The sequence below is a fragment of the Eublepharis macularius genome, chromosome 17 (assembly GCF_028583425.1).
Source record: "Eublepharis macularius isolate TG4126 chromosome 17, MPM_Emac_v1.0, whole genome shotgun sequence".
Classification (NCBI taxonomy): Eukaryota; Metazoa; Chordata; class Lepidosauria; order Squamata; family Eublepharidae; genus Eublepharis; species Eublepharis macularius.
Genome location: NC_072806.1, coordinates 10,714,899 through 10,737,954, shown reverse-complemented (window position 1 = coordinate 10,737,954; position 23,056 = coordinate 10,714,899). Strand labels below are relative to the sequence as shown.

Genomic DNA, 23,056 nt, shown 5'->3' with positions numbered 1-23,056 from the left:
TGGACCTACCCCTGGTGTCTTATGTTGCATCAAGAAACGCCCAGCATTTGACATCAATGAAATTTGCCAGGGCAAGGGTTTTGTGTGGCTCTTCCACAATCCAGTGCATGCAGCCCTCTGGCAAGAGACACACACACAATCTCCAGGGTGAAATCCATGTGCAAAGAACACCATGTCACTACACAAGTGGGCAAATGGTCAGGGGAATAAGAACTTGGAAACCATTAACAAACACCACCTACTTTAGAATAATTACATAAACTTTATGGATCTCCCGCCCTTTGAAACTTTGGGAGGCAGAGAATGCCTACAACTGGGATTTATTCAATCAAGACTTGGTAAACAGGATCCACTCTTTCAGGATTTGCTCACGTTCAAGATGACCAGGTTCTTCTCAACGTATTTAGTCTTTAGACAAGTTTGGCTGTTTTGCTATTAAGTTAGTCAATTAAAATAAGCCTCTCATTTTTTTAAACCAGTTTTTCCAACTCCCTGCAATGTCTACTGATGAGTATTCTGTATCAGCAGAGTTTGCGGATGACAACAAATTATTTAGCTGCGAGAAAATCCTAAAGTAATTGCAAAGTGCTTTTCAAACCCAAGATTTTCAAATAGTTGAACAGCTTAGGAGGGGGAAAAAAGCTCCTTAATCCCCAAACCCTCAAAAACAAGCACAAATATCAATGTCTGGGTTTTCCAGTCGGACTTCATTGGTAGGTTGGACGTATTTAGCAGCTGCTGTTTTCCACCCAAGAGAGACCCAAACTATCAAAGTCGTACTATTGAAAGCGAGAAACTCTACTCTGTACTGGGAAAGCAGCAGCAGTACTAGGAAACAGTACATCAGCAATTCGTATTAGCATATCTATCCAATTCATATTAGCTTATCCCGAGAAGACTGCAGTTTTATTAGCCGACTCTGATGCTAACATATCCTATAAAATGCCTTTATATGCCCTGGCTGCAAAAAAAATACGGGCTAATGCTGTGCTTAAGGGATAACATTAACACTGAACATTGGGGATTTTTACTGTTTTAACTGTGTATACTTTTATTGTCCTTTATGAATTTGACAACCGGAAATGGTTTGATGGTTGTATCTAGTTTTAAATTTTAATGCTTTGACGATGTCACATCAATTTTATTCAAGCTTGTGTTTCTGTTTTCGTTTGTTGTTTGTGACTTGTAATGGCCTGTGGCTGAATACAATAAACCTTTCACCACTCATATCAGTATATCTATCCATGCACACCAGGGCAATAAATAGGTGTATCATTGCTCTCTGCTTCCCCAGATTGCTCAGAGTTTTTCGAATCAAGTTTTCTTTGCTCTTCTTAAATGCTCAGGACTTGGGCCTCCTTCGAGGGCTTACCTTATTTCGGCCGGGGCTCCGCGCTCCCTGTCCGTTGGCTTCTTCTGAGAGTGGTTTCAGGGTGGCGCTGAACTTGGCAGTCTCTGGTGCTTCGGTGTTCCCGAAGCCTTTCATTGCTGCCCGGTAGGACATGTTGCGCAGGTTGCGTTTCAGCGTCCCCCCGCCCAACTCCTCTTCCAGATCTTCGAAAGAAATGCTGGGGGCCGACAAACGCTTCGGGTCGCATCGCGGTGCCTCTTTGCTCAGCACTGCTGCAGAAAAGCTCTGGTGCCGGGATGGAGGCTTGGATCGGGGGGATTCAGCCAGACTTTTGGGGATGAGCTGCTGCGTGCCCACTTTCAGAGCCACCGGGCTTTCAGTGCTGAGGATGACCCGGCGTGGCCCGTTGGAAGACGGCGAGAGCTCACCCGAAAAGGCGGCGTTGTCAAGCGCCGCCGCCATGGAGTTGCATGTCCCCTGCGGGGTCACAGCAGTGGGGCTGACCTGTAACTCCGAGGTGAGCTGGCACTCTAGCAAAAGGGCTTTGTCTGCCAAGGAGGTGTCCGAAAGCCGCTGGGACATGATGTGGCTCTGGACAGCTTTCTGGAGTCTAGGAATGGAACAAAGAGAAGAACGCAAGAGACGTTGCTTTCCAGCAAGGAATATAAAACGCTTCCACCTGTTCAAACGTTACTACAGAAATCCTTTTGAGCAACCCTACCGGTTAGACAAACCCCACAGGGTTGCCAACTTCCAGGTGATGCCTGGATATCTCTTGGGATTACAACTCAAGACTACAGGGATCAGTTCCCTTGGGGAAAATGGCAGCTTCGAAGGGAGAAGTCTATGGAATGGCATTCTCGCTGAGATCTCCCCTCTGCATATTCTGTCTTCCCCAGGCACCGCCCCCAAATCTCCAGAAATTTCCCAAATCAAAATTGGCCACCCTACTTTAGCAATCACTACAGAGAAACAGGCCAAGAATGAGACAGTAGCGTTCCTAAATTAGCAGGGAACATAACTGGGCAGAGACATTCTTATTATAAAATGAAGTTCAGAGATTGGAGTGTTTTTGCAAAAGATGAAGCTCTTGTACCAAAGACGATTGGTGTGGGGGGGGGGAATTCCTCCTCCCTCAGATGGTTTAAAAGTTAACACAAAGGTCATAGCAGCTCTCTTCATGGAAAAGCTGTCCAACCGGTTAGACGCACTGCTAGCTAGAATGGTTCTTTCTGTAGGGCCCACGTTAATTCTTTCACAAGAGGCTCTGCATGAACGTTCGGAGTTACTCTTCCCGTATTCTTGAATGGAAATCGCAGATTAGGGTTCTTTGGGATCCCAGGGCAGTAACAACATTTTTGAGCCTTCTGGGGTGAGAAACTTCACTCCAATGTTAGGTTCCCAATACGCTTAAAGTGTTACATAAATATAACACAAACTTTACAGAGGAAGAGCAGCAGGCATTACTGTCCGTAAAAGCTCTCTGAGCCACTTGGAGGATCCTTGAAGATACGTAGTGTTCTCGGAGGAAGATTACTAGCATGTACCCAAAAGCCTGGGGAAATGACCTGGGTTGGGGGAAGGAGAAAATAGTCTCGGCACTTTCTCCACACTGCGCATAACTTTAGAAACCTCGTCCATGTCTTCCCTAAGACACACACCCCTTAAACGAAATATAACGTACTCTACCACATAGCTACAGGCCCTCAATAATTTATTTGTTTCATTTATTCCTCATCTTTCTCTCCAATGGGAACCCAAAGTGGTTTATATCATTCTTCCGTCCTCACAACACCCCTGCAAATCAGCAATATTAAGCCAATTCATTATATTGGGCGGGGAGTGGGGGGTTGGATTTTTTAAAAACGTGGTGAAAGGTTATATATGATAGAGCTGTCAGTCAGTGTTTTATAAGACCACCACACCTCTTGCAAGAATGGCATGGCATTGTCTCAACTGGCATAAGAAGAGGTAGAGAACATTGTTCTCAATTGACTAGGTGGTTGGGCTGTGAATCAGCATTCTGCTGGTTTGAATCCCACCACTGCCATGAGCTCAGCAAGTGCCTTTGGGTAAGTCACTCCTCTCTGCCCCACCTCCCTGGCCCTACTGTGCGGAAAATAATACACTATGAGACCTGTTGTAGCACAATAGTGGTTGGGCTGCGAATCAGCATTCTGCTGGTTCGAATCCCACTACTGCCATGAGCTCTGCAGGTGTCTTGGGTCAGTCACTCCTCTCAGCCCCAGCTTCCCAGCCATACTGTGGGGATAATAATATTCTATGAGAGTTGCTGTAGCACAGTGGTTAAGTGGCTGGGCTGCAAATCAGCACTCTACTGGTTCAAATCCCACTACTGCCATGAGCTCAGCAGGTGGCCTCATGTAAGCCACTCCTCTCAGCTCCAGCTGGATTGTGGGGATAATAGTAGCACTGACTTTGTTCACTGCTCTGAGTGGGGCACTTATCTGTCCAGAAGGGTGGTATATAAGCACACTGTTATTATTATTTATTTTGGGTTGGATCCAAGCATGCAGCATTTATGTTTCATGTGCATAACAGACAATGGGGCTCAGAAAAGGGCGCAATGCTCAAAACAGACCAGCCACCCGGACTGCTCAAAGCCACACGTTGCAACACAGGAGGGAAAGGCATCATGCAAGAGCAAGAACCGTGCCGTTGAGAAGCCGAAATAAATGACACTGCACATATAGCCACACATATATGAAGCTGCCTTACAGTGAATCAATCAAGGTCAGTATTGTCTACTCAGACTGACAGCAGCCCTCCAGGGTCTCAGGCAGAGGTCTTTCACTTCACTCAAATCCTTTTAGCTGGAGATGGCGGGGATTGAACCTGGGACCTTCTACATGCAAAACAGATGCTCTGCCATTGAGCCATGGCCTCTCCCCAGCCAGACCATATGTGGTGAGAAAGAAGTACAGAAGAAAAATTCAGCTGCATCAGACCAAAGACCCATCTGGTTTGACATCCTGTTTCCCACAGCAGCCAACCGGATGTCTTGGCAACAGCCGCTCCTTGCTGTTCTTACAGACCAATCTGCTGGTCTGGCTTTCAGAGGTCCATGGCCTGAATATCCAGTGTCAAGGCTCATAGTTCTTGCTAGAACCCACCTCAGCTAATGTGCCTGATCCCCCTTGAAACAAGCTTGTGACCGACGCTGCATCTTGCGGCTGTGAGTTCCATGTCTCAAAAAGTACTCGGTTCAGTGTTTGTGAAGCTTTGCATTTGGGCACTAAACTGGAGATCCCGGTTTGGATATCTGGCTCAGGTGGGAGGTGGTGGAAAAAGCCCTTCTCTGCCTGAGATCTTGGAGAGCCGCTTCAGTCCAAGGAGACTGGACTGATTCAGAACTGGGAGGGCCCAACCCATAAACACAGCCACAGTCACAGTCATTTCTCCTTTCTCCCTTTGTTTCGGAAGGGGGGGAATAAATAAGGAAATGTTGTGACTGGCAATGACAAAAAAAACCTGAAAACATTTCAGTATGGTATTTAAAAGGTGTGCAGGGGTCAGCTTAATTGCTTCAGGGCTCAGTTCTTACAATGTTTTGTAGATTCCTTTGTGTCTCCAAGGCACAACAGTAATGTGACGCCAATCATTTGCTCAACTCGCTTGAGAATAATTGTAATGCTTGAATTTTGGCTCGTCTTTTTCAGTATTCAGAACACTTCCCACACTTTATCTTTACAACAGGCCAGTGTTATGTTCCCCATATTGAAGATTTGGGGAGGGGTAAGGCCAAGAAAAGGAGCCCTGTGGCACAGAGTGGTAAGCGGCAGTACTGCAGCCCAAGCTCTGCTCACGACCCGAGTTCAATCCTGGCGGAAGCCGGGTTCAGGTAGCCGGCTCAAGGTTGACTCAGCCTTCCATCCTTCCAAGGTCAGTAAAATGAGTACCCAGTTTCCTGGGAGTAAAGTGTAGATGACTGGGGAAGGGAATGGCAAACCACCCCGAAAAAAGTCTGACAAGAAAATGTCGTGATGCGATGTCCCCCCATGGGTCCGTAATGTCTCGGTGCTTGCACAGGGGACTACCTTTACCTTTACCTAAGGCCAAAAAAGCGCAGCATGTTTAGGATCAGCTAGTGATTTTGCAGCAAGAACGAACTGTAATGTATCTTAGCCACAACGATGCACTTATTCACCACCCCAAAAAATAACTCCACCTGTAAACCAATGAACAAAAAAGTTACTCCATGGGTACAGGTCACAACAGTTTGGGCACTAACTGCTCTGCTTTGGATTAAATTGTAAGTGGTATGTGTGTGTGTGGGAGGGGGGGGATGGGTGTTTTGTTTGTATTTTCATACCTAGAAGCATTAGCCACGTAAGCCTATGGCACCACCAGACTGGGTGAATTCTAAGAACGGGAGCTAAAACTAACACTCAGGCATTGTTTCAAAACCTGGTGCTTGTTAACACTCTCCCTCAACCAGTATGGCTGGTGCTGATACTATCTGACCCATTTAATAAATAGCAAATAATTTGGAGAAAAGGGGTTGATTGAAAAAAGGAATATGTTAATCATCAACCAACTGGATACAGATGTTAATGGAGAGTTAGCTAATAGCTGATGTGAAATAATAAATTCATATTCTGAAAAATAATAACGAACGATATAACTTCTCTCACCATCAGGTGCTCAGCTACTAGTTTCGCTCCTGTCCTGTTTTACAAACTGAGCCAGAATGGAATTTTAAAAAAGAAAAACTACCACAGTATATGAAGTGGCATTTGTGGCTTGACAACAGTCTGATAATAGGTAAACAAATGAAAATAACGATTATGCTGACCCACACATCTCCAAGTCTGGCTGTTCAAGTCATTTGAGTTTGACCTGAGATTGTTCCTTAGTTCTTACCAAGGTGATCAGTTGAGGCTGTACCACTTCCAAGTGCTGATCACATCACTCCAAACACACAGAAAAATGTCCCTGAACCAAGAAATCTAGCATCTCAGGAAGAACTGTTTGAGTCTCGTTTTCTCTAGGCTAGTTTTCTCCTTGATGTGTTAGTTTCCTACAATAGGGCTCTTGGGGTGTGCTTGTACTCTTCACGGGGAACATTCTATCCCATTCACCCACACCCACTCTGAGGTTGACCACTTCAGTGTCAATCAGGACCAGTTACTTAACTCTCGGAAATTATTTACAACCTGCACCTGCTGAGACATGCTATCTAGCATGTAAGGCCTTTGGCTGTATTGAGCGCATCAGCAATCAGCCCGGATCTTGGAGCGGGAACACCCTATGAATTCTCAGCTGGCAAGTCTGGGCACGGCCGAGGCAACACTTGATAACAATCCCACCCAGGTTAGGAACACAAGAAGCAAAGCGAGCAAGAGAAGGAGCTGGCCATGAACAAGCTTTGACAGCAAACTGAAGAAAGGAACACGCAGACTGTTTTATGCCCATGTGCAGAAATGCCTTTAAAAGGAGGACTGACAGCCTCCAGATGAGGCCTGGAGATCTTCTGGAATCCAAACTTATCTCCAGAACCCAGAGATCAGTTTCTGGGGAGAAAATGGCTGCGTTGGAGGGTGGGACTCTAAGGTGTTATACTTGGCCCTCCCCAGCTCCACTCCCAAATCTCCAAGAATTTCCCAACCTAGAGCTGGCAGCCCTAGCGACTAGCTATGGGGACTGAAGAGACTCCACCTTTTCAGAGGCAGGAAGTCTCTGAGAGCCAAGCTACAAGTGATGCCTGACCCAGGTTGGACACTTGTCAGCTTCCTCCAAGTTTTGATGGGAAATGTAGGCGTCCTGGTTTTACAGCTTGGCTCTCCATTACAGCTGCAAGACCAGGATGCCTACATTTCCCATCAGGCGTCACTTGTAGCTTGGCTCTGAGAGTCTCTCAAGACATCTTACACAGGGACGGTCAAGTGAAAGACCTTACACTTGTTCTCCCATTGTGGATACGTGTGCACTGCTAGGGAGACGGAGTCCACTTGAATATAAGACCGCACAGAAAGTCAGTCACTTGAGCGTCCCTGTGTAAGATGTCGTGTGTAGATAGACTCTGTCCCAGTGTGAGGAGGTAAAACTGGTCTCGGCCTCTATGCTTTACCTGCTATCCTTCCGATTCAACTCTCATGTTTCTTACCTGCGTCGGAAATGGCCGAAAAGGGGTTTTTATTATTATTTATTTAGTCTTTTTACTGCCTACCTTTCTCATTGAGACTCAAGGTGGATTACACATTGCAGATCAAGTGGGACATCGATAAACATTTGATAAACAATACAATAGGGTAAGAACTGCAGAAATTGGAAAATAAGCAGAAAACTGATTTGGGCCAGAGCTGTGCCTGAGCACTGAAAGCTCTACAGGAAACAAGAGAACAGATCTTCACAGGGCTTTTAAAAACTAAAACGCAAGGCAAACCCTCTTCCGGTTCAGACTGGAGCCGCCTGCTCTGCACTTAGGAGGACTCGAGTTCAAGTCCCCATCATCTTCGGTTCTTGGAACAAGAGATAGGAAAGACCCAGTCTGCCTTAGACCTGAGAGCGCCTCTGCTGGCCAAACCGGACAATACTGAGCTGGATGGATCAACGGTGTTTCTTGGTACAGGGGAGCTTTGTTGAACAGTGACTCTCCGTGGTCTCAGGCAGTGAAAAGTCATTCCCAACACTGACTGCAGATGCCTGGGAAACAACCTGCATGCAAACTAGGAGCTGTACCACTGAGCTTCCCAAGAAGCATCTCTTTACCAAGGGCCCCCCCCATTCATCTGTCTATATGCGCAGGCAGAGCCTGTGCAAATTATTTGGAAGTTGCTCCCATCGTGTTCGATGGGAATTATTTCCACCGTGGACCCATGGATCTCAGTCCATGGCAGTTTTGAAGACTCAAACAATGGCATAAAGCAGATTTTAAAAGACACCAACACAAAAATGAAACCAAGCTGGGGCCACACACAACCATCTGATTCTCATGGGGTTCAGCCATAACTCGATGGCTTTCCATTGTTCCCATTCATTCCATTACCCTTGCCTGGAAATAGCCCCCATTCAACACAACTTTGCTTCTGAGGCTCAGCCTGCACATGTAGTCATCCAACCCCAGACTCCAGCTTTGAAAAGGGGGGTGGGGAAGGGGGCAAACAAAGGATCAAAGACTATTCCCTTGCTCAGTAAGAACTGGTGTCAAGTTAGCAGCTCGAATTGGGAAGTTTCCAGGTCAAATCTCACCTTGGAAATTAACTCTTTGGAAACCACTACCAAGCCTTGTCCTCAGCATTCCTGAGACAGTAGCCATGATTAGTTACTCGCTGTATAGGAGTTATTAGATTATTCTTTTTCATAATCTTAAGGATTATTGAGAACATCTCTAAAGCGCCTTTTTAATGGTCTAAAGTTTCAGTTAAATACAAAGCACTATTTTCTTTACATTTCCGAACACCGGCAAAGCTTAAAGGCACAAGGGCCAGGCCAGGAAAAAGCTGATATAAACTCTTGGAGTAGAGGGAGAGGAAAATGAAACAAAAACTTCTTTACTACTTCTTTGGATCAGAACAGGAAAAAATCGGGATGTCAGCAGTTACTTTCCAGCCTCCAGTAAGAAAAGAGATTTTAAAAGGATAAGGTGCCTATTTCAAAAGTAAAACACCTTGCAATGAGACTGTCTTCTAGTGACTGCAACTAGACTGCCAAACGATTTTCACCCCAATCCCACAGAGTTTTATCCTAAGCAAGCAAAAGATGTCAGCTCTAACTTGTATTCCTTTCCCGTGCCCAGTTAGCCTAGAGGACGGCTGCATGCCTATGGGGCGTTTTACTCCCAAGAAAGTCGCATTCGTTTCTTCAGTACTAACTTCAACGTAATCTTAGGCGAAGTAGTTCCGTGTTGGAGAGAATATTCCTCTGTGCACACAATGCAAACCTGTACACACCTTTACTTAGAAGTTAACTCCACTTTCCTTAATTTTAATCCGAGTCTAGGAACACCTTAGATTTCCAGCGTATGAGTTCTAACTCTCGAAAGCTCCTACCCTGGAATGGAAATCTAGCTGACCTTTAAGGTGCTACTGGACCCAAATCTTGCCCTTCTACTGCAGACCGACTCGGTTACCTGCCTGGAACCGACCGGAGCTTTCTGGCAACTGGGGCGGCAGTTTTCCTTCGGAATGCAAATGGCTAGGATCGCCCCAGAGACTCCAAAGCGAATGTGTCGGAAATTTGAGGGGGCGCTCCACAGGAAAATGCGAGACTGTCCCCCCAAAGAACTGGGGAGAGGGGAGAGGGGAGAGGGGAGAGCCCCCCCCGCCCGCCGCCTGCTGCCTTCCCCGCGTGCGCCCCTCTCCAAACGCGCGTCTCCAAACGCGCCCTCGTCTCCAAACGCGCCCCTGCGGCTGCTCCTACCTGCGCCTCCCTTCGAGGACCCGCGGCAACTTCAGCTACGGCGGTGGCAGCGGAGCGCCCGGGTCGCCATCGCCTCCGCTCGGGCCCGGAAGACGAAGGCAGGTGCCGCCAGCAGCGACTCGAGAAGCTGCCCGGAAAGCGCGCCCGCCCGCCAAGCGACTCCACCCGGCGGGGAGGGACTGAAGGGCACCTGGGCACTCCCTCGCCCAGCCGGGACAGAGCCGGGGGAAACCAGAGCGCCTTTGTCGGCCTCGCTCGGGTCGGCAGGGCTGTTGCTGCGACGTTTCCTCGCACTCTTCCTGCAAGCGAAAGCCTCTGCGTCTCCCGCTCGGGTAAAGTTACCCAAAGTTCAGTTTGCTGCCGGCAGAGTTGCAGAGGGCATGCCGCTTACTCGGGAGTAAGAGCCACTGAAAGCAGCGGCGCTGCATTCCAACGAGGATCCTGTACAGTAAAGGCCGTTGCACGCCAAGAAACTATGCATGGACTACAATCCTGGGTGCATTTACTTGGGTGGAATCTCTTCGGTCCTGATCTCCCCCTACAGGACAGTATAAATTCTTAGAGACAGGAGCAAGCCAATTTCCGCCTCTGTTTTCCTTTAGCTTTCTTTAAGTGACTCTCAACCGGCCCCTTTACTCCCCGGGCAAGAAGCATGCTGGATCCTCTCCAGGGAACTCTTCTTTTTAAAGAGGTGCCTCTTTTATGTTGGATCTAAGATTGTCGTTGTTTGCGTTGTATGTACATAACACAGAGAATAGGGGTTGGGAATGGAAGCAGGGCTCCAGTCCCTTCAGAGTTCTGTCACACAACGGGGGACAGCTGCAGACTTTTTATTGCACGTCACAAATACAACATTTTCCAACGGGTTTCGGGAACCCCCTAAGAGACCCCAAGCTCGCTACTTGGCCAGGTCAGTGAAGGCTCATTCGGCTGCCTCAGCGCGCCCTCTGCTGTTCGATGCTACTCATTGCAATCAGGAAGAAACTCGTGTCTGGAGATGATTTTACCACGAAAGAGGGATTTCTGATTTTTTTTGGGCGTTTCAGAAGTGTCAAAATCCCCGTCTTGTCTACAACTCTCGTGCCCCTCTGCTTTCTTTTGCAATTTGGCCTCCTTTACATCACTAGAAAAAGTTCGAGCTGAGTGCTTTTGAATTTAAAAACAATTCCTTGCTTGTGGGGGTGGGTGGGATGGAACAGTGTGTGCCTGAGCATGTACAGAGGGTCTTTTCTTTGTGAAAGGAATGCTTCCACGCACTTTCAGAAGTTGACCGGGAGCACTGTGAAATCTAGTGGCCATCATGTACCATATCTGTTTGCCATATCCTTATCCGGAAGTAGCTTTGCCGATGCTGAGCTGCCGGAGAAGCAGTCATTCAAGAGAGGTTGATTCGTGCAACAGCTGGTGAGGTGGGCAACCTACACTTGGGCCATGGCATTTTACAAGGGATCATGTATAACTGAATGCTTATTTGTGAAAAAAATACATCCTTGCATGCAGAAAGCTAGCCCATCAGATAAAGTGTCCTTGTCTAGTCATTTCCCTGATGTGCTAGCTTTCTATGTGGTGGCTTTTTTTAAATGGCAAGACATTATATCACATGAGAAATGTGTACAGTTTACAGGAAAATGAGTGCAAGGAAACCAAAATGGCATTAAAATAAGAATTATACGTCTGATTTATACAAGAAAGATGCAAAATCCAAGTGGGGATTTGAGGTAAAAATAAAAGGAACAGGGGACTCAAAATCACCCCTAATGATCACAGCTTTGCTTTCTTATGTTAACTTTTCCAGCTTCCTTGCAGTTTAGGTTTCAGAATTCTGCCAAACCAAATGTAACCAGTACTGGCTGGGTGATCTGTGGAACTCACCCCCATGGTGTGTGAAGCTGGAAGTACAGAGAGAGTCTAGCTTTTAAAGACAAACTTGACAAGACGCCATTTGAATTTCTACACTCCTTTGTTTGGGGTACTATTAAGGCTAACCTCTGAAAGCCGCTTTTCCTCCAGTTTCTTCTTCTTACTCATTGGCAACTGCAGGAGTGGTAATTAGCGTTTATCTCGTGGCTGAGAATATGTTTTCTGCCTAGATGTGGATGGATTTCACATGGATATTCTCATCCCTCCAACAAAGTATCTTTTCTGTAGAGCCCTTTCCTCCCTTTTGTGAAGCCCTCGACCTTTCGTCCATAATGCCTGCCTTCATCTGGCCATTGCTTAGCCAGATCGGCATGCCTGTCAGAGCCTCTGCTTAAAAACCTCCAGTGGGCTGACATTGCATAGGGAAATTTCTTAGACAGGGCCAGGAGCTCAATGGTAGAGCGTTGCTGAAGGCCCCTGGTTCACACCCTGGCTTCTCCAGGTAAAAGATCTCCGTTAGAGGGTTCTGGGAAAGACCTATCTGTGTCTGAGATTCTGGAGAGCTGCGACCAATCAGAGAGGACAATACTGAGCTAGGTGAGCCAACGTTCCAACTCGGTATAGGGCCGCTGCCTCGGTTCATTGCTGGCACCATGTTATTCACGTCCTCCTGCTTCCCAAGAAAATTCACAGGTCCATCTTTTAAAAAAGCACACAAGTTTATTGCATATCAATCTCATGTATAAATCCGTCGTAGCGTTGGAAAGATTACATTTGGTATACATTCCTATTCTACAGCATTAACCTCAAAATCAGCGCTTTCTAGTCATTATTTGTTTTTAAAGGAATTTCTCTACACAAGTCATCTTTTTATCACAAGCATCAAAGTGAATTTTTTGTAAAATCGCTTTTTTAATTATATTCTACAAGTCATCTCTCTCTCTCTCTCTCTCTTTTTAACTTCATTTACTCTCCCAACAAAGCGATTTCATATTAATTAATAACTGCCACTTATTTAAAATTTTCCTTGGCAGTTCGAGGCTTCTAGCCCCTAACGCAAAAACAGAAAAAAATTCAAACAAAAGGAAAAAAAATACCCCTAATCACATATACAATAAGTGCATCTACTGAATTTTTTTTTTTGTTTTTAATAAAAATTTCACAAACGGACACGAGAATGACTTCGAAACACAAGTCATGCAATTTTACTTATAAACAACAGAAGCAATATACACTCCAGAATGCCAAGAACTAGCACCTTCCTCTTTCTCAATGTTTTAAAAACATTATTTGAAAAAAACGACATTTACAATTGATTAAAAAAAAAGACTATACAGTTCTAAAAGAAAAAAAAATCCTAGATCAAATTTGTATATTGTAACAACAGCGGAGGATTGGAGAGGGAAGAATGATGACAGATACACAAAATTATAATCCTTGCTACCATTATATATATAAGTTTCTTTTAAAAAACAAGAAAAAAATTACATCTTTTTTCAGGCAGGCAACGGGCATTAAAAAAGCTTGCATTTTGAAATCAGCAAGAAAGACAGCTGAGACAAGTTAACAAGGCATATCTCAACTACAGATTTATATTGGTTTTAAACCAGTTTAACTGGACTGGTTGCTTCAAAGAATCTTGGGAATTATAGGTTTTTGGGGGGGGGAGTAAACATCTGTTAGAGACCCCTTAACCCTCCCCTCTTCACTGAACTACAATACCCAGGGTTCCTTGGGGAGAGGGAATGGCCACTCAACCAGTTTAAGTCTGTGGTGTAGATATGCTAATTTGAGAAATGGCTTTAGAATTCTTTGTTCTCATGTGAATTGCCAGTTGGAAAACAAAAGCTGCCATTTTTGCTTATTTAAAAAAACACAGTTCTAAAAGTGGTATTAAGGACTAGGGGAGAAGGACACGCTGGAAGGAAAGAAGGAAAAAACACGCTTGGATTAAGGCAAAACAAAACCTTTTTAAAAATCACAGTATCTGTTAAATATAAAGGAAAACAACACTTCCATGGCTTTGTGAATGACGCTACTGACCATCGTATAAGAAAATTAATTTGCCCACGGATTATCTGCAGAAAAGCAAGCAGATTATATCATTCCTTCATTTTTTTTAAAAAAGTGTAAATTTCTACACCATGATGCTTTCCCTCTGACCACAACATAAGAAACAAAACAAAAATACAGCATATTACAAATAACGAATGTTAAGTCAGTAGATTGCAGTACATTGGAGGAAAAAAAACTCATCCAGTGCTTCGATGCTTCATTTATGCCAAAATGTATACCTGATGCAAGCCCCCAAGATGCTCTCTTGCTCAACTGAAATCGAGAGGAGTCACACCCGTTCTTTTCCATGGAGTTTTTGCAAGAGAACTTCCTGACATCTCGCATCAGCCAACAAGTGCTTTTTCAGGATTCTTCACCAAGGACGCAGGGATGGGAAATAAGTATTTTGTTTTTCTTGTGAAATTCTAAGTGCTAATTCTTGGGTTTTTAAATAGACAAAATGAGTGTCCTATTTCCATCAGGACACGCAGTTTGGCACTTGCAACGATTCACATTGTCCTTTTGTCCTTAAAAAAAAAAAAACCCCTAAAATCCCCTCCTTGTTTGCGGGTCTTTATGTTGGCATGAAAAATATGTTGGGAGCAGAAGACAAAAGGCTCCCGGCTTTAAGGCGTCACGTGCCCAAACCCACCTTCTAGGCTGGTTCAACCAAAGCATTCCATTGCATTGCCTATCAAATGATACCCTATTGACCTTCCACAGCCAACAACTTCTCTTTTTGTCCCTGATCCTTTACACGTAAAGAAATAGCTTTGAAAGTAGGTCTGGGGCCATAAGCACACATGTTTTGCATGCAGGGAGAACAAATCTCAGTTAACAGGACAAGAAAGGATCTCTGCCTACCATCTCAACAGACCGCTGCCAAGCAGAACAAACTATATTGGGCTCAGTACAATGAACCAGTCATTTGACTGCTAACATGTATTGGAAGTATTTTAGGGCCTGCAATGTAGAAGCTTAGCTTCTTCCTCCCTTCTAGGGTTGTGGAGCTGAGGAGGTGAAATTAATGTCTGAGGATGTGATTTTGGAGACTTCAAAAGCCACTCGCATCTTCCATGGCAGCATGACTAAAATGATGCGCGGGGGGGGGGGGGGGAATTGCTGCCCTACAGTCACCTTTGCCCAGGAACTATAAAAGAACCCTCACGTGGACTGAAATTTTTATATCAAACTTGGCATGTGCGTGTTCAGATTAACACCGAGGGGCTGAGGCTGAATTCCAAACCTTTGCAAAGACTGGATTTGTGAGGCAAAAATTTAATGCTGAGGAAAACTATAATAATAATTGGACTTATATACTGCTCTTCAAGACAGATTAGTGTCTCACCCAGAGCAGTGAGCAAGTTATTGTTATTATTAATATCCCAATAATACAGCTGGGGAGCTGGGGATGAGAAGAGTGGCTTACCGAAGGCCACCTACTGAGCTCATGGCAGTAGTGGGATTCGAACCAGCAGAGTACTGATTGATAGCCAGACCACTTAACCACTGTGCTACAGCCTCAACTACTGTACAAGTTATCTTTCTGCTCTTTCTGCATGTCAGAAGCCATCTGGTGTTGGACACCTGGACCTATTTTGCATAAAGATGGATTCAGCTTGGATACAGGCACCCTATTTAGCAGTTGCTCAAACACTATAGCCATGGGATTAAAAGAGTCAAATCATTATTTGAAGTACAATGTGAGTTCAGAGAAGTGCACTGACATTATAGCTGTATTTTAATTATGTTGAGCAAGTCTTAATTTAATGCAAGCCACCAATAAGGACCCTTGGAATGGATAAAAGTTGTCCGGAGGATCAGGCAGCGTCTGGAGGCAGGGTAAAGGCTTTGATATATACTGGAGCTGCATGAAGGGGCTGTGAAATGCCAGTAGGGAAACTTCAGCCTATTATAACCTCTCCAGGTCCAAGCCCAGCTATGGAAGGCAGCCCCAGCCCATTTGCATTCTTCACTGCCCTCTGGTTGCAATCCCACACAGTTTTAGACTGGAGAGGTGAAATTGACAGAGCCTTCAAGGCAGTAGAGATAAATTTAACAAACCCTCTGAGGAGCGATCTCCTCCAGCTCTGTTTTTTTTTTTTTAAACTATGCTTCCCGGCTAACATTGCCTCTCCCATGTGTTTCATGTAGAGAGACATGGATTCTTGCCCTAGAATCACATGCAAGTTGGTATGCAGTGCTTGCATGGGACAGACTAATGGGTTATAAAAGGATATGCAACAAAGAACTGTGGCTCTCTGCTGCGGCGGCCAGTTGACCTGTCTTTGCCCCAATGTCCAATACAGTGATGGACTGCAACATTTGATAAATTCATTGGTTGTGTTAGGGAACCAATAATCTTTTGATCAGTTTGAAAAATGGTGTCCCCCATTAAGTGAACGGCATTTCTTTTTATCTGCTAATTATGCTGCTAATTAATTGTTAATTATGTAAGAGCTTACAAAACCTGGAAGGGCTGCAATATTTAACTGGCTAGATTAAGCCAATTATGAAATGAAAAACATTTTCATGAACTCAAAAAAGGGTTCTCCAAATTATTCAGATGACGTGTTTTTAAAACGTTAATTATTTTAACACAAGATCAAGATGGGTAGGCGTGTTAGTCTGTCTCACAGAAATAAGCTGTGATTGATGAAAGCTCTTACCCTACCAGAGATTTTGTTAGTCTTATAGGTGCTACTGGACTCTTGCTCTTTAACGCAAGAATTTACAAAGAGGGGGAAGCGTTCCTTCCTCTCTGCCCCACACAGACCAAATGTCTCTTAGGAGGTGGTGTTTGCTGTGACATATACACGCATCACCGAAACCCCCCAAAGGTATATTTTCTTTCTCAGTATTATTATTTTAACTCATATGCAAACATATGTGGATTCAACCAATGAATTAACTAGTTAACTAACCTTCCTGTGACCCAGTTAACTGAGATTTGTTGAATTGGATGATCTTAGAGGGAAGGGAAGCACATACCGGCAGGGTGCATGAAGGTGGAGCCATAGAGCATTGATCCTTCTAGAACATGTCGAGGCTAGCCATTTAACTGGAATGCTGATTGTTCCAGGTTTCTTTGGAACATACCGGAATTTACCGTTGTTCCCCCAACAAAGACTACCATATAGCCTAGCATCAAAACTATTACGGATGTTTTCCCTATTGGTAGCAAGCATCAATGGGTAACCTGTGGAACTCACCCCTACAGTGATCTACTGGCCAAGCACTCAATCTTACAGCAACCCAGTTGTGCACACAGATCTCCTACTGGATTGGGAATGGCTTGAGTGTGCACATACACACCTATGCGTACAGAGTTCCAAAGGAACTCTGGCTGGTTTCCAGGAGCATGGCATAGGTCCTATTGCAAATCAGAAGAGGTTTTATGGGGCCGATTTCCTGTTTGGGCAGTCCCAAGCCAGCCTACTCTCTTCGCCCTTGCCTCTTTGAAGAGGCAATCAACTAAATGGACCATGCTGACCATCTACTGGGTGGGTGCCCACCTGCCAGACCCCTAGGCCCCCAAGCACAAACACACACACACACACACAGCTCATTGCATGCAGGTGTGTGTGTGTATTCAGAGTAGACTGGCAAGTCTTAAAATTAGTCCGTTAGCAAAACGAGGAGGGATTTTGGGGGTGGAGTCTTTTCTAAAAGTTATCATTATCATGTACACACATTTGCACTGAATGCCATCAAGGCTGCAATATGGAATGTCACCGGCGTCCTTATTTCATGCGTGCATGCATGCGTGCGTCTTGGCTCTTTCTTTTTTTAAGGGCATCTTCTGAGATTTCTGGTTGCTATTTCCCCTACTTCTTTTCCTTTGCCAAATCATAAAAGGAAACAAAGATTCAAATAAATAGAATGCTTAATTCTAAATGCAAATGCCCCCAAAATTTGAGGAGAGAATAATTAAACATAATATATGATTGTCTGGAAACTGGCAGCAAGAATAGCACTATTATTACCCATGGGTCATTTGGCACATTAAAGAAGACATTAAAAAATAAAATAAAACAAATCCTACTCCCTGGTTATCAATCATACAACATACAGCCTTAATTATACCATTTTGGTCCTTCACTATTGACTTATATTAACATTATTTCTTCACAATAATGATATCTAACTCAAAACAAAAAAAATTAATAAAAATACTGTTACGGAAGAAATAAAATAAGAAAAAAGGAGGTTTTTTCTTTTTTTAAAAAAATTACATGTTATATACAGATTAAAGAAAATGCCATCTCGTCCCCTCCCTCTGAAATCTCCCGTCAGGTTGGGTTTTAGTTTTTTTTCAATTGGCCCCTCTAAAAATACACAGCCTCCACAAATGGGATTAGGAGCACCAGCATATGGAATGTTCTGTCTTCAGTTTTAGGGTGTCTTCTCACATAAGGGAGATAGAGAAAAATGTTTTTTCCTTGGCCAAAGACCTGTGCAGATGGTGCCTTTGCAAGCTTCAGGGGCAATGCTGCTGTGCACAACCTGGGCTGTCTGAAAGGTGCCATGGGGTAGACACGTGACTCCGGGACACCTCCACACACAGCAGAGCTTTGCACAATGCACTAAAGAAGGGTCTGTGTTGATTCCTGTTCTATAAAGGCTTCTTGGTCTCATGGGAAGGTGAAGCTTGTCTTTCTCCTTCAACTGTTCCTGTTGAGAAAGGGGAAGGAGTCATCCAAGTTGACTCTTTTTATATGGTCAGAGAGGATATGCAAGACATCTTCTCCCGGTCCTGGTGGCTCTAGGAGTTGGGAAATTCTGGGTGCTAGAGGCTTGCGGAAAACCCATGAAGTCAGCTAAATGTAACAGAGCCTGTTTTCCCTCCCTGCAAGTGCTCTAATGCCATGGGTTGCAATGCACTGAATGAAAAGATAAAAAGAGAGATGAAAATAGGGACCAAGAATGGGGTGCTTTAACTCTTTCTTGGTTTGTGCAGCTTTCGTCTAGCCATCTCAATGAAGCTCAGGGGAGTTTCCCAAAGTCTAGAATAGAGATGGGCATATGAACCAGTTTGGCACGAACTGGGCCGGTTCGTTGTTTGCGAACCGGCGGTTCATCAGAGCCCATTTCTGAAGAACCACCATGAACTTTAGGCCGGTTTGTTTGTTTTGTTTTTCGGTTCGTCACTGCAGACAGCCTGGCACCAATCAATCCGTTTCCTAGGCAACAGGGGAGGGGCTTTTTGTGGACCTTCTGCTGACCTGGAAGTGACCTTCTGTTAAACCGGAAGTGATGATTTGCTGACCTGGAAGTGACGTTTTCACAAACCAAACGAACTGGTTCACAAAAGTTTGTGGTTCATGGTTCATGAAATGCAATGAACCATGAACCTCATGGTTTGGTTTTCCCCCTGGTTCGTGCCCATCTCTACTCTAGAATCATCTTGAGCTTCTGGGGAATGTCAAATCCTCTCTCAGGGAATCCGGGTGTGTTGATTTCCTCAGCCTCGGCTGCATCAGAAGAGCTGAGACCCAAGGATCCTATTGATTATAGTAGTTGCCCACACTCAAAACCATTTTCCTAATTTGATTCCCCCGCCCCTGACCAAATTCCCAATTAATTATAGATGTTCAGATTGCAACAGTCTTAGGGTAAAAACAAAAAAAACCCAGAAAGTGTAAAACAATTGCACGTGGATTGCTAATCTCCAAAATGCCTGACTCGATTTGTTGTCAAATTTCTCCCCATAGTATCCTAAATGATGATTTTTTTAAAAAATTGAAAATGGCAATCAAAGATCTTAATGCGAGTCAAATGGTAACACACGCCCAGCTGGAAGAAGACAACCCTGAAGAATCTGAACCTTGGGTTCGAGACACTCTGCCTGTACCTAGGCTTGCAAATTACTCTTCCACCTCTGCAAATTGTCATTTGAAAGGTGTATCAGTATGACAGACATGCTGGTTTGGCAGCCGTTACCTCATTCTAGGGTACCCAGGCAAATGATGTTCTGCACAGGGATTGGGCCTGCCGATCTTTAACAAAACCTTCTCATTGTCTTTGCCAAACTACTATTCTTTTAGAGGAGGTAAGGACAGCTCAAATAGGATAAAACTGGTATGTAGAGAGGGGCCAACATGATAAGCAGCTTTTAGACAATAACATCTTTTTAACAGTCCAGGGACAACGTTAGTGAAAAGAGTTTTGTGCAAGAAGTTGAAACGAGAGAAAGAGCGTGCACCATCTGTTCACAAAGCACAGTCTTCAGTATCTCTCACACATGTGGTTCCTTAGGCTGGCAGATGGTGTTCTGCCACAGAAAATGCATCACTGCCACAGAAAATGGCAGCCGTGCGCCTCATTCTTTCCCTCTCCCTGATAACATCAAGTCATTGCGTTGTGAGTTTCCCTGCCCACATACAATGAAGTGAGGCAGGGAGGCGGCAGAGAGCCTCAGAACATAATGATGCCACAGCAAATATTTTGTTTTAACTAGATATTACAGGGCAGCAGGGAAGAGGAAACGTGGGGCTTATGGTTTTCAGCGGCAGCCATGCGTCATCCGTAGTGTCTTATTTTGGCCATAGTTTCAGGTGGGTAGAAATATGGAGAATCTTTGATGCCTGACTCTTGCATTCCCTATTACTCAAGACTAACACAGAATTTCCTTTTTTTTTTAACAACTGAATTTACCCAGGCAAATTTTAAGGCTGGACTCTGCCAGTCCAGCGATATGCCCCAAAACTTGGTTTCAGGATGATTTGAAAACATTGGCACGGGGAGAAAAACAGTCCATACTGAATATTCCTCATGCCAGCCAATCTCCTCTTATATTATCTGGGCAAGTTTGTCCTTTTCTTTGAACCAGAGTCCCAATTTGGAATCTAATGGGACAGATAGCCCTTTAGAATCCAAGACACGGGACAGTGGAATTTGACTGTCCATATTCTTCTGTTGTGTGGCTGGAAGGAGGTAAATGAACGCATCTAAATTAGGGCAGTCGCTCAAACGTTGAAAGACGTTGCATGCTAGGATAACTGTGATCTTATTTCTTACACTGAAGTTTCCAACGAAAGGGCCCTTATCACCCACAAAGATAAAACGATCCAATTTCCAAGCCAGCATTTTTTGTTTTAAGAGCTGGCAATGCAAAAACCAACCCCTGAAATTATTTGATGTCACTTCGGGGTACCAAACGGCCGCTGGGTTTCGATGGGAGACACCCAATGAGAGCCCTCTAGCCCATCAACGAAGGAAAACCGTAGAATTTTCTCTTGCAGTTGCCACCCGAACTTCATCTTCAGATTGGTGGCATATCCAAAGAGCAGCCCCAACGTTCACCAAAAAACTAATAATACAGCAGCCTGATGTTGGTCAGTATACCCACACCTGTGCTAGAATTACCACCACCGTTTCGCCACAAGTGAGCAGATGGGGTTTTGGTGATCTTAGTAATGTTTCTTGGCTTGGAAAAGGGCCGTGTGGCTCTGTGGCAAGACAGCGTATGCTTTGCAGACTGAAAGTCACAGATTCAGTCCCCATCTTTCTGCCTGAGATCCCAAACAGCTCTTGCCAGCCAGCGAAGAAAACATCGCACTAGATGGATCGATGGTCTGACTCGGTGAACAGCAGGTTCGTATATTTGAGAGTACCTGCAAATTCCTCAGCTGGGTCCCTTTCTCAGAGGATCTCATTCTTCTTTTTAGCAGTGCCTTTTCCCAGAACCATTTCTGTATAGGAATCATCACAGCATTCCTGCCACACAACAGGAGAAAGACAAAAACCACCTTTTCGCTCGCCTTATGGATCATTTCCCAGCATAAGTTAATCTGAGGGGAAGTGAAATGGCAAAACATAAAATAAGTTTTCTAACCCAGTCTTGATGACTCCTTAGCTCAGAACAGACTCTACACCGAAGGCCTTCTGTAAGAAAAGGGACAATGGGTGGGATGTGGGCAGAAGGCCGTGGGAGGGTAGGAGGGAGCAGGATACATGCTGAAATAAAGAAGCATGAACTTGAGCAACTACAAAAGCGACCCACCACAGGGACCATATGTTCAGAGGCAATTCTTGACCACACCAAGGCAGAGTAAGGAGGATTCACACTACATACGTACATGGACCCAAGGGAATAGGATTTGACACTGGTTTGAAAAACGGGAGAGGGGAGGGGGGAAATGAAGCAAAGGAACATCAACAATGTCCTAATCTTGGTGGAAATCCAGTGACTTCATTAAAACAGACCTGGCCCGGAAAGTTATCATCGTCTTCTTAAGTAGAACTGGATAGGAGGATCAAAGGACTTCAAGTTTATTTTCGTTTGCTTACAAGTAGGTTTTCGCTGGCTCAGCAGTACGGTCCGTAACGGGAAAAGGGACAGTATTTGATTTGCTAACGACAAGTGCACCTGTTATTTCCCACGCAGGAAGTCATTCGTTCGTGGTATGTGCTACGCTTCGGAGATGGCGGGATCCCAGGGCTGCTGAGGTTGGCGGTTTCGACACAATCGGAAACAAGAGGCAACTTGTCTGCGATGGGTTTGTTCTCCCAGCAGGAAAGCCCTGGAGGCATTCTGGCGAGATCCCCACTTTCTAGAATGTCTGAGAGGTCTTTGGGGTGGGGTGGGGGGTGGGGAGTCCCTCAGTCTCCTTGCTGGGACCTTGGCCAGGTGCCTTCTCGAACCTCTCAGAGGTGACCGACGGAGTTGAAGCCTCCCGACTCAGAAGCTGCCCCCGCCATGTTCAACCAAGCATCCAGAGAGTTCTGGGAAGAAGGATGGAGGGGAGTGCTCTCAGAAAGGGACAACATCATTGCATAAGCCTACGGGAGGAAGAAGAAAACACAGCATAGGAGAAAGAGCACTGACATGTCCGATCCCGATCTCCCGGGAAAACAATAAAACCCACAAGAGAACTATTTGGGAGTCTGTGCACCAGGTGAGTATCATTTGGGTTTTCTAACAGTGGCATCTCAATGTCACAGGCTCTGGAAGCCAGTAGCAATAAGTCGTGCAAGCCGAGTGGACAGTAGGGAGAAGAGATGTGATCACCCAGGGCGAGTTATCACCACACACGTTCATAGGATGCCGCAAACATCTTCAATATCTAGTGGCTGAGAAAGAAGAGGGAATATTGTGCCATGTGCAAGCATCAATGGCCAGCTGAGTGATTGCCACCAACTAAAGATCTGTTGCTCCTCTGCTTCTACTGCTGTGATGTTGCAGAGACCTCTTGTATTCCGCTAGGAGAGCCATCGGGAGGCAACATAGCAAGACTGCAATAAAAGACAGCTGCAATCTGCTGCCTCCCCCCATTGCTTCTCCAACTAAGAAAAGAAAGATCTCTCACAGAGGTCTCTGCAAATTCACAGGGTCATGTCCCATCTCTTATGGGAAGGGTGCCTGTGAAGGCAGCAAAAATGAGATTCTTTTGACTTCCTCTATCA

The 23,056-nt window shown here is 45.0% G+C and overlaps 2 protein-coding genes across 2 annotated transcripts in view; both read right to left on the bottom strand.

Annotated features, from left to right (window-relative positions):
* The window catches only part of ARHGEF16 (Rho guanine nucleotide exchange factor 16), a 53,280-nt gene extending 42,941 nt beyond the window's left edge, over positions 1-10,339 (bottom strand). The window contains exons 1-2 of the mRNA XM_055001697.1: positions 9,734-10,339; positions 1,373-1,961 (exon numbers count right to left, since the gene is read on the bottom strand). Coding sequence (XP_054857672.1) covers positions 1,373-1,933 — 561 coding nt within the window. The 5' untranslated portion in view covers positions 1,934-1,961; positions 9,734-10,339. The remainder of the gene's footprint in view (positions 1-1,372; positions 1,962-9,733) is intronic.
* An 11,958-nt stretch (positions 10,340-22,297) lies between these two features.
* Positions 22,298-23,056, bottom strand: part of PRDM16 (PR/SET domain 16) — a 321,075-nt gene continuing 320,316 nt past the window's right edge. Inside the window, exon 18 of the mRNA XM_055001781.1 lies at positions 22,298-22,432. Coding sequence (XP_054857756.1) covers positions 22,298-22,432 — 135 coding nt within the window. The remainder of the gene's footprint in view (positions 22,433-23,056) is intronic.